General features: G+C 40.7%; 1 protein-coding gene across 1 annotated transcript; it reads left to right on the top strand.

The window, feature by feature from the left end:
• Positions 1 to 6014: 6014 nt before the first annotated feature.
• Positions 6015 to 7151, top strand: PRLHR (prolactin releasing hormone receptor). The gene has a single exon (XM_031955936.1). It carries the CDS (start codon positions 6015 to 6017, stop codon positions 7086 to 7088), a length of 1074 nt encoding a protein of 357 aa, XP_031811796.1. The 3' UTR covers positions 7089 to 7151.
• Positions 7152 to 11194: the final 4043 nt, after the last annotated feature.

The following is an 11194-nucleotide window of genomic DNA, read 5'->3' as shown; positions in this document are numbered from 1 at the left end:
TGGAAGACCCTGAAACTTTGATTGCCACAAGCATAACTTACTTTCCTTCTTAGTTGAGGAATAGCTATGCTTTATCATGATACATTTTTCAAACAAACTACATTAAGCAGCAATTTAGCAAAATATGTCTTTAAACATTATTAAGATTCATTTTTCTATGTACAATTGTATAAGGAGTGTGTGTATGTGTATGTACACATATATATGTTTTATAGTTACTTTTATTATTTACATTTAAATATTTAAATAGTGGTAATTTTACAAAAACAAATTAATTTTTACTTTATGTGAAATCAAAACTGGGATTATTTGCCATTGATTGACTTTAAGACCATTTTCTCAAAGGTTTAATGGTATACTATAGAAATTCATAGAAAGGTCATCAATTGGCAGCGATTCCAAACATGCTAGCCATGTGAGGACCCTCTGTCCACTGGACCCTCTGTCCAGTGCCCTCCTTATCTCTACCTTTACCTATCTCCTTCCAAACCCAATAATAAACATCTTTTATCAAAAAAAAGAAAGGTCATCAATTTAGTGATGTCACTGAATATATACAAATAAACCTTGTTAATAATAGTAATCCTAAGTAAATAAATCCAAAAAATAGGAAGATTACAGCAATAAAAAGCTTTGGTAGAATTTTATAACCAAAAGAAATTTGAAATTAGTCTGTCCTGCCTTAGACACTGTACCTACCATATACTAAGTTGACTTGAGGTTTGTAGTCTTCCTCATCAATATTTCAGGTTTTACTTTTAGCATGGGAGGCAGAGTGATTACAAAGTTGGCATTTAAACAATGATTACATGAGTTCAAAGCCTGCCTTAACACATTCTGACTACATGATCCTGAACAATTGACTTTCCCTCTTAATGCTCAAGGAACCTATTCTAAAATATTGCATTAAAAGAGGGTGTTTCCTCATGAAGGAGTACTTTATACCAATACAATTACTTATCCCAACTTTCAGCAGCTAATCAATAGATCATACCCATCATGTTGCTATTATATGCTGAAAATCGTTCATTGAAAATACAAACTGTCAAAAATGTTAAGGTTATTTAAAGTTAATTTGGTATCACAGTCCTGAATTTTTTAACTTTTCTGCTAATGTAGTCAAATTCCCAGTTTCAATCTATCAAAAGAACAGTTTCAGGACTATCATCACCATCATCATCATTCCTTCTCATCTTGTCTCTTGGAATTCAGGTAGAAAAAATCTTGTGATAAAATATATTGCTAATGTTCTTTCACATTAATTTTTCTGTAGATTCACTGAATAACTGGCTGATCTTTGAAGTTGAATATAAGTATTAGGATGTAGGCTCACTGAAAGTCTCCTCAGTATTTGTTATTATTGCTGCAATGATACTGTCAGACTTGGATAGCATCTATCAGTCTATTAAAAAAAACATTTCCTTCACTTGACAAACTTAGAAATGTGAATGTGAATGTGCTATTTCCATCTTGGTTCCTTTCCCTATTTCGTGGAGGGAGCAACTGAGGCTCCAAAAAGTTGAATAATTTTTTCAAGCTTACCTGGTGGGTAAATGATGAAAATGGGACTTCTTTCCATATTTTTTTTACCAAGTCTTTTCATTACACCTTCTGATTCTATTTATTATATTGAACAATATTTTGATTCTCTGGAATATATAGTGTTCAGTACTTACCTTTACTGAAAGAATAATTCCCCTATCAATAATGGTTCTATAGCTTCATCTTTTTATTTCAAGTCTGGTGCTCTTTGTTTTGCCATTCCTTGTTTGATGTGTTGTATGGCTAATGTATTAGGGTGTTATGCTTCTAGGAAGCTGTGTAGTGTAGTGTGTGTATTGTGTATGATAGATTTCTATATTGTGCCTAGTACATTGTCTATGATCAAATAAATATTTAAATACTAGTACAGATTAAAAGTGTCAAGATTCATAAGCCTCATCACGCGTACATACTATCCTCAGGATAGTTCCTGTTCCTTGTTAAAACAAAGATGAAAAATCTCAGGGGAAAATGCCTAAATAAGCTGTGCATCAACAATTTCAATACTGGATTGACTATGAACTTTAATTCCCTACCACTTCCCTGCAGATATAATGATAATAGTATTAACAGCTCACATTTGCAGGGAAGTACATTCACATGGTTTATTTGAGGCATACCAAAATTATAGTTTCAGCATACATAGTTTCAAAATTATAGTATCAGCAGCAACAATGACATTTTTTTAGTTGATAAAACTCTTTCTTTACAATGCTGGAAGGGAGGTGAGGAATTACTACATTCCTATCTTATGGAAAGATGCACAAAGAATCAGTCTTGGAGAGATGAAAATCTGGGTTCAAGTATCCCCTTACATAAGTTGTCCTGTCTACCCCCAGACAATTAGGGAGAAAGAGAAGTCATTTATTTCATAGCACTGTGTAATCGAAACAGATCTGTAAAGACCTTCATCCAAAGGATTTATAATCTGATTACTTATTTGAAGCAGAAATCCCTTTATAGTATTCCCAACAGATTGTCCAATCTCTGCTAGGATACCTCTGGTGCTTAGAAGCTCATTTCTTCTAAAAGCAATCCAGATTCTTAAATAATCTAATTCCTTGAAAGTTCTTCCCTATATTGAACCCCCAAATTTCCTCTTTTTCATTTTAGTTCTGTCCCACCCACAGAGGCTAAACAGTAGCTTGAGTGGATGTCCAATAGACAGGTCTAAAGAGTGAAGACAACATCCTCATTGGCTGAACTTTCCTAAACCAGTTCCATTCCCTGTGCTTACAGAAGGGAAATGGTCACTACCTCCTCTTGCCATATCCCTGATCACAGGGTATACCAGCTCCCAGACCTTCAATTTCCAGCCCACAGTCTGTGTGTCTGCATTATTATAGCAACGCCTTGTTTATGTGGTTAACTTACGTGGACATTGTATACAGATAACTTTTGCTAGGATATTTCTCTTTAGAAATTTTTAATTGAAGCCAATACTGGCTATCAATTCAGTTTAATCAGGAATATGAATAGAGAGGGCAGCTTTCATGTTACATATGTGTCAAAAATCTTAGTGCAATTTTAACTTTAATAGGTATAACTCCACTCAGACTTTGGGGACACTATATTTTGTTAGTTAAAAGAGACAGTGAGTGGTCAGAGAACTGAAATTACTAGAATAAAGAGGGGAGAAAATCTAGTACAGGTCTGTGAGGCTTTTGACTTTTCCCTGATTATACCTGGTGAGATGTGTGTGTGTGTGTGTGTGTGTGTGTGTGTGTGTGTGCATTCTTTAACCCTAAACCTCCAAGAGATGGAAAAATGGAAAAAAAAAACAAAACGAAAAGAACCAATAAAAAATAAAATCCCCTGTGACTTGAAGCATTACAAACTTTTCCCACATGAGAACCCTTCAGTTATTCATATATTTGAAAAGATGTTTTTAAATCCTCTTTTCTGGGTGAGAAGCAGCAGAGGAAAGAGAAAAATATAGAGACAGAAAATAATAGAATGTCAAACTTGTATGGTTTTAGACCTGAGTTTGCATCTCATCTCAGATTCTCTCTAGTTGCTTTACCTTGAGCAATTATATAATCTCTTTGATAATTGTTCTCATCTCACAGACTTGTTGTGAGGATCAGCTGAGATCATGTATGTAAAGAGTTTTGCAAAGCTTCAAAGCACAGTTACATCAGCTATTGTTATCAGCAATTTTTCTTAATAAAAATGCTATGTCAAGAGCTCCATCAATTAACAATTGGACTAAGTACCTAACATGTAGTAGGCATTGTGTTAAGTGCTTGCTGCAGATGTAAAGATACATCTGCCCTCAAGAAGTTTACATTCTCATGAGGGAGACAAGTACATAAATAAGCCTAGATAGAACAGATACAAAGTGAATCCAAGGTGGTTTGATGTAAAAGAGTGGGGATAAGGAAAGACTGCTTTCAGATGAGTTTAGAAGGAACTGAGTTTAGAAGGAATTCAGGAATTCCAAGAGGCATTTGGAGAAGTGAAGAGTAGAGTCAGACTATTTCCCAACACTGGGCACTAAGCTTGGAGCTGCTAGAGAGTGAGTTCTAGTGAAATGATCTTCCTTGCTGTTATTGTTTTGGAGAGCAGACTCCAATAAGATGCAGATAGAATGAAGGAATTTTGAACAATTTCTCCCTGCCTGGTGATATTTCTGAATTCAATCAGTCAGATTCATAGACAGCCTGCAGAGTTGAATATCTAATAGCAGTTTGGCAAAATACTATTTTAGTTCTTTTAACTCCAAGCTGGTGCTTGTATCTGCCCAAGCCTCATACTGAACTTGAAAGACAGGACTAAAGATAAAAAACAAACAGTGTCATTTTGATTCACTTGAGGTACAAGACAGGGAGAATGACTTCTGGAAATGCAACTTTAAAAAACAAAAATAAAACCCTTCAGATCCTACTTTCCCAGACCTTGCTTTAAGTTCACAAAGATCATAGGATCATACAATTAGAGGTGAAAGGGACCTGATCTGTTCTAATTGCTTCATTTTACAGGCAAGGAAGCAAAGATCTAGTGAAGAAAAGTAGCTCTCCCAAAGTCAAGTAGCATTTTAAGTATCAGAGACAGGATATTAACCCTTCTTCTGATTCCAAATTAAAAAATCTTAATCATTTCCTACTTTGGGAATGGTAGATGTAATAGCAATTAAAAAAAATTTTTTTTGATTTATTATTTTCACAGAGAGAAAAATTCAGTTGAATTAGTAATGTTTGGGGGCTGTCCTATTAAGGAAATCTTCGGAATCCCAACACAGGCCACTCACCTACCTTCTCTCTTGCCATAGGAGGAAGCAGACTTTATTAATGATTGAAAATGAATTTCCCTGGTATTCCTAACTCCTATGTCTCACTGAACTTAGCCATATATTGATTTGGATGTGGATGTGCCAAGACTGGAGGAAAATGTGTTTCTTTGGAAAGATAAAAGATTCAGTTGACCCTCTGATTATAGGAAAGAACTGCAGTAACTGTGGTGTGTGTGTGTGTGTGTAAATGACATCAATTAAGAGACTTGTTGGTAGCACCAACTGTTTTTGTCTAATTTTTGCTTACAGACACTATTTTCCAATTCACTCTGAGCGTGTGCTAATACCTCTCCACCCCAAGCCGATGTTCTTTTATATGATTGAATTAAGAATGCTCAGAATATTTAAACAGATTGCTAGCTGCCCCGGGCCCCAGATGATGCCCCCTCTTTCTTCCTCTCTCTTTTCTTTCCCCCTCTACCTCTCCGTTGTCCCTTCTCTTTCCTCCTCTGTTTATCAATATATCCGATGATCCAGCAACATGGTATTATGACTGCCCCCTAAATAGAAATCCAGCCTTCTCCCTAATCCGGTCCAAATCCATTCAATCACCCCGGCATCCAGAGAGCGGGTCCCCTCTAGTGGTTGAAAGCTATGTTCTCATTGGATTTCTGCGGTAGTGGGGAGGGGGACAGCTGCTCACATGGTTTTCTTGGCTCCCTCGCCCCTCTTGGGCAAGACTCCTCCCCAAACTATGTGCTGGACTGTGCACTTATGTTCTCCCTCTTCCTATATAAACAGAAAAAAAGCAGGAGTCTTGTGTGTGAGGGATGAGGCTGGAACCGTCCCTGGAATAACATCGTTTAAAATCACAGCCACGTAAGGAGATAACGTTAAGTCCCCGGCAGCCAACCCGAGACCAGGAGAGTAGCTAACTTCAAGTTCCGAATCCACGCCCCTTTCCCTTTCCATCCAAACGCGGAGTCAGTCAGCGGAGAGACGCTTTCTTCCCTCTCTCATCTGCTAACCTCCAAGGTGAATCGGCCGTTCCCGCACGGTCTCCGCGTCCCCGGCGGGTGCCGGGATTCTCTGGCTGCCAACTTGCGAGGAGATGCAGGAGAGCAGAGCGGCTGGGAGAGGGTTTGCAGGTCCCAGGCTTTTGCAAGGGAGTAGCTTTCCCGCGCTGCGCTGCCTTTAGACGCGGGCGCTCCGAGCGAGCGGAGCGCGGCTGGTGAACAAGATGACCCCGGATAATCGGACTTCGCAGAGCCTGCTGTCCGCCCTGCACCCGCGCAATGCCAGCCCGCAGTTCGCGGGCCTGCAGTTCGTGCAGTCTTTCAAGCCTCTCATCATCCCCGGCTATTCACTCGTCGTGTCTGTCGGGGTCGTGGGCAACTACCTTCTCATCTATGTCATCTGCCGGACCAGGCGCATGCACAACGTGACCAACTTTCTCGTGGGCAACCTGGCCTTCTCGGACATCCTGATGTGCGCCACCTGCGTGCCCCTGACTCTGGCTTACACCTTCGAGCCGCGGGGCTGGGTGTACGGCCGCTTCCTGTGCTACTTCGTGTTCCTCATGCAGCCCGTGACCGTCTCGGTGTCCGTGTTCACGCTGACGGTCATCGCGGTGGACCGCTACCACGCCACGGCCCACCCGCTGCGCCGCCGCCGCCTCAGCGTTCCCGCCTGTGCCGGCGTGCTGGCGGGCATCTGGCTGCTGAGCTGCGCCCTGGCCGCTCCCGCGCTGCTCCACACCTACCACGCCGACTTCCCCGAGCTGCACTTCGCCATCTGCGAGGAGTTCTGGTTTCACCGCGAGCGGGACCGGCTGGCCTACGCCTACAGCACCCTGCTGCTCACCTACGTGCTGCCCCTGGGGATCATCTCCGTGTCCTACCTGCGCATCTCCGTGCGCCTCCGCAACCGCGTGCTCCCGGGCAACGCCACGTCGCAGCAGCAGGCGGAGTGGGACCGTGCCCGGAGGCGCAAGACCTTCCGCCTGCTGGTGCTCGTGGTGGCCGCCTTCGGGGCGTGCTGGCTCCCGCTGCACATCTTCAACCTGGTCAAGGACCTGGACATCAGCCTCATCGACAAGCGCTATTTCAACCTCCTGCAGCTGCTCTGCCACTGGCTCGCCATGACCTCGGCTTGCACCAACGCCTTCCTCTACGCCTGGCTCCACGACAGCTTCCGCTGCGAACTCAAGAAGATGTTCTGTGGGAAGCGTTGGTGGCGGCGGCGCCGGAGAACGAAGCGCGTCCAGCCCGTGGACGGACCTCCCGCGTGCCCACTCGCCACCGTGGTCCTGTGAGGCCGCGGGACAGATCGGGGCGCACGAAAAGTTGATTTCTCCATCCCAGTGCTGGGTAGACGGAACCCAAGGGGCTTCTAACATACAAACTGTATTTACCTCCGTTGTCCTCCAAACTCAACTTTTGCGTCCCCCTTAGCGCCCGTCCACCAACTGAAAAGGAAGTTAAAAGAACAAACAACCAAACTCATTCTGAGGAGGAACCTTATTCTTTTCCCCATCTCTAACCCCTGTTTCCGCTTCTTTCCCAGACCACTCATAGTGTTAGCTGATCTGCCCTCTCTCTGTCCGTGCACCAACCGAGGGCGGGACCCCGACGCAATGATCCCTCCTTTGCGCCCAGCACTGAGATCCTGGGTTTTCTCACCTCTTCAGTTAGAAGGAGCCCAGGACTCTCGGGTCCAGCAACTCAGGAGCTTTGGGCCAGAGGACGTGGGGAGATGTGAGGAGAGGGTGCGGGACGGTTCACAAGCTTTTGAGACAGAACAAGGCTGGACAGCTACCCTGAAGTCTGCCTTTCTCCCTTCCCCTCGCAGACAGCCTCTTAACGCAGACCTTGCTTTGCATCCCCTCGGCACTGTACAGAAGTTGTAAAGAGCTGCATAAACGACGTCTAGGTGTTCACTGTCACTAACGTTTGTGAAGTCTACTTGTATTTCCAAATGAACAATCTTAGAGCTGTACTTTCCTTTCTTTCTTCCCTTGCCTCTTTTGGTCCCTGCTGAAAACTTTTTGTAGACAGCTCGGAGAGCCATCTAGTCAGTGCTTCGGGTCTACTTCAGTTATTAATATGAAACTTTTGCTCTTGCTGACGATTTTTCTGGGTGAGGGGGAAGAATAATGAGGGATAGGGATTTTTCCAAGAGTTGGCAAGCTGGACGTACCATGGCCCAGAGTTCTTTTCCTGGGAGGATGCCCCGTGTTCGATTTCTGCCAGGTGAAGTCAGATATGGGATCCACAAGCAACTTCTGCCTCCGGAAAGGCTGGGACAGAGTGAAAATAACAGATAGATCGACAGTTCTTCTCTGCACAAAAGTACTTGTTTACTTGGGTACAACATTTAATTTTCTGCTTTAAGCACAGACCCTGTTGATTGCTTTTTAAATTTAAATTTGTTACCCACCTCACACTGCTCTGGCACCTGTGGTTTAGGTCATTAAAGTCTCCATTGATTGCTTTAGAAACGATTTGTTAGCTTTTGTAAAGAGGGAACAGATTATTACCTTCGAGTGCCTGCTGGTAGTCTTCAAGCTAAAGCTTCTGTAACATGTCCCACTTAGCCAGGAGACTCTCCGTTTTACTTTTTAAAAGCAAAAGAAGGAGGCAGGGATTGATATCAGACTTCCTGGGTAACATATAGTGTTCTAAGCTCTAGCATTGTGTCATTCCAAACAAATACTCTCGATGGACTTCAATTTACACCATTTCCAAACTGACTTATAAGGGTTCCCTTTTCCTTTTGTTTCTGGCTTTAAAAAAATGTTGAAGACCTCCCCCAAATGGAGTATACCAGAAATCTGAGAATGGAAAGGGATTTTGGAGATTTTAAAAATCTAATCTGCATATTTTGCAAATAAGGTAAAGAAGATGTAGAGTGAAGTTATTCATACAAGTGATTATTGTGTGGCTTTGGATTTTAAAAACTAGGATCTACTTACCCTGTAGTCCCTAGCTTAGCAAATCTTCTGGTTTGCAGTTTTTTTTTTTTAATGTAAAACGTCAACCATTACACTTTTTCTGCAGAGAATGAAATCCATAAGTTAAAAATACTGATGTAAAAATAGTAAAATTACATGACTGCCTGATGCTGAAGGAAGCATTTCAAATTAAGTAGTCTGGTTTTTATTAATAATCATAAATCTGTTGTGCAACAAGTGATGCCTTTTTGGTCCCAGAAACTTAGGAAGAATATTTACTAAAATCTATGTAAGGAAGGTGAGGAGGAGTTGTTTCAACTTGCATTGGTAGAGGAATTGAAATTATTGATGTCTGAGGTGTTAAAGTGTAATTATTTATGCATTTTATCACATTTCCTCTATTGGACTCTGAGCCTCAATAAAGTTTATCTAAATCTAATATCTCCTTGTGCCTAGCAGAGGGTGCTTTATAAGCAAATGTTTAATAAATATTTGTTGAATTTATTTTTGCAAATGTCATAAAAATAAAGGACTTTTACTGTCTGACCATAAGTCTGGTTTGGTAAGTGAGGTAACAACTATTTTTGAAGTACCTGATTTCATTACTAGATTTTGTGGTTTCCAGATAATAGTTTTGAGGAAGGTGATACATAAAATCTTGTTTTCCACTGAAGAATTCAATTGCTTAGTGATTATTGAAAGACTGATTAAAGGAACTGCTGTACAAAACCTCAAGGAAATATCAGGGAAGCAGACTGAAAAACATAAAGTGCTGAAAAAATTTCCTGCTGTCTTGAAGAAATCCAATGGGAATTTGTGCTAGATTTTATAACAAAGGCAACAAATACTTTCCCCAGGTTCCAAGAATGGCTTAGGATTGCAGCTAGGTCTTGATTAGCATAAATAACAAATGAAATGATTGCAGTATTTGAAGTCACACTGCATATTTCTATTGGGCTGAAACCTATGACTATATATTATGTAATTATAATCTTATTCACAGTAATCAGGTCCTGACTGTATTTATGTAGTAAATAAGACAAAATAGTTAATTAACTTCACATTGTTTCTGGTCCCTATGACTTTTCAGGTCTTTTCCAATGCTTAGAATGCCCTTCTCTTTCTCCTCTCTTTTTTGGAATTTCTACTTTAAAGTTTGTTCAAGTGTCATCTTCTACATGAAACTTTTCTGATCTCTCATCCTCCAAAATGCTAATGCCTTCCCCCAAATTATCTTGTATGTATGTTGAATATATTTTTATGTGTATTTATTCCAATAGAATGTAAGCTCCTTTAGGGCAGGGACTATTTTTCATCTTTGTATCTCCAGCACTTATCTCAATATTTGGCATGTATTAGGTATTTAATAAATGCTTATTGATTAAGTATTGAATAAAGTCAACACTCCTTTTTAAAAATAGCTTTTTATTTTTCAAAATACACGCAAAAATAGTTTTCAGCATTTACCCTTGTAAAACCTTATGTTCCAAAATTTTCTCTCTCCTCCCTTCCCCATCCCCTAGATAGCAAGTAGTCTAACATAGGCTAAACATGTACAATTTTCTAAACATATTTCCACATTTGTAAGTGGACTCTCCTTAGCATGACATTCAAGGTTTTCTATAATATAGCTCCAAATTGCTGTACTTGATATCTCCCACTGCTTTATCATATGTGCAATACTTGGACAACTCATCCCCAAATATGGAAGACAGAATGGCACAGTAGAAAGGATAATATGATTGGGGTTTTAGGATATAGATTTAAATTATGGTTCTCTAGGTCAGAGTGGGAGCTGGCCATTTGCAAGAGAATCACTATCTACCAGAGTTCCTCCTTTCTGCCATATGGGTTATGTTAGTTGTTTGCCTAAAAAGCTGGGAAGCTTTTCCTGGGATTTGATAGATCCAGATAGTGGAAGCTCCAGCTTCTATTGATCCAGGTCACTGGAGGATGTATTGGAGTGGAAAGAAATGTGAGGTAAAGAGACCAACCAGAGAGTTATTGAAATAGTCCAAGCATGAGGGAATGAGGGACTACACGAGACTTTTGGTTATATAAGTTGAGAGCAAGGGAGCTATATGAGAAAAACAGAGAGGGTTAAAAACAAGATTTTACAACAATATGGGATGAGAATGAGGAATTGAGAATAACACTAGAGTTTAAACCTGTGTAGCTGGGAGGATGCTTGTGCCCTTCACAGTTCCTTCAATAGGGAAATTTTAAAAAATAGAAGATTTTGGGGAAAAGTTAATGTATTCTGTTCTTGATGATTTTGTCTACAAGATATCCAATTCAGACTAAAAGAGTTGGTGATCAGAAGGAAGACTGGGATGGATATAATTTTGAAAATCATCTCCATGTATATTATAATCAAGCCCATGGAAGTGGATAAGAGCTCCAGTAAGTTAGTATTGAGGGATAAGAGAAGAGTGCCCAGAATAGATCTTTGAGATACAAATGGTTAA

Source organism: Sarcophilus harrisii, chromosome 2, assembly GCF_902635505.1.
Source record: "Sarcophilus harrisii chromosome 2, mSarHar1.11, whole genome shotgun sequence".
Lineage (NCBI taxonomy): Eukaryota > Metazoa > Chordata > Mammalia > Dasyuromorphia > Dasyuridae > Sarcophilus > Sarcophilus harrisii.
Note: the sequence above shows the minus strand (reverse complement) of the source record. Positions and strands in the feature narration are given on the sequence as shown.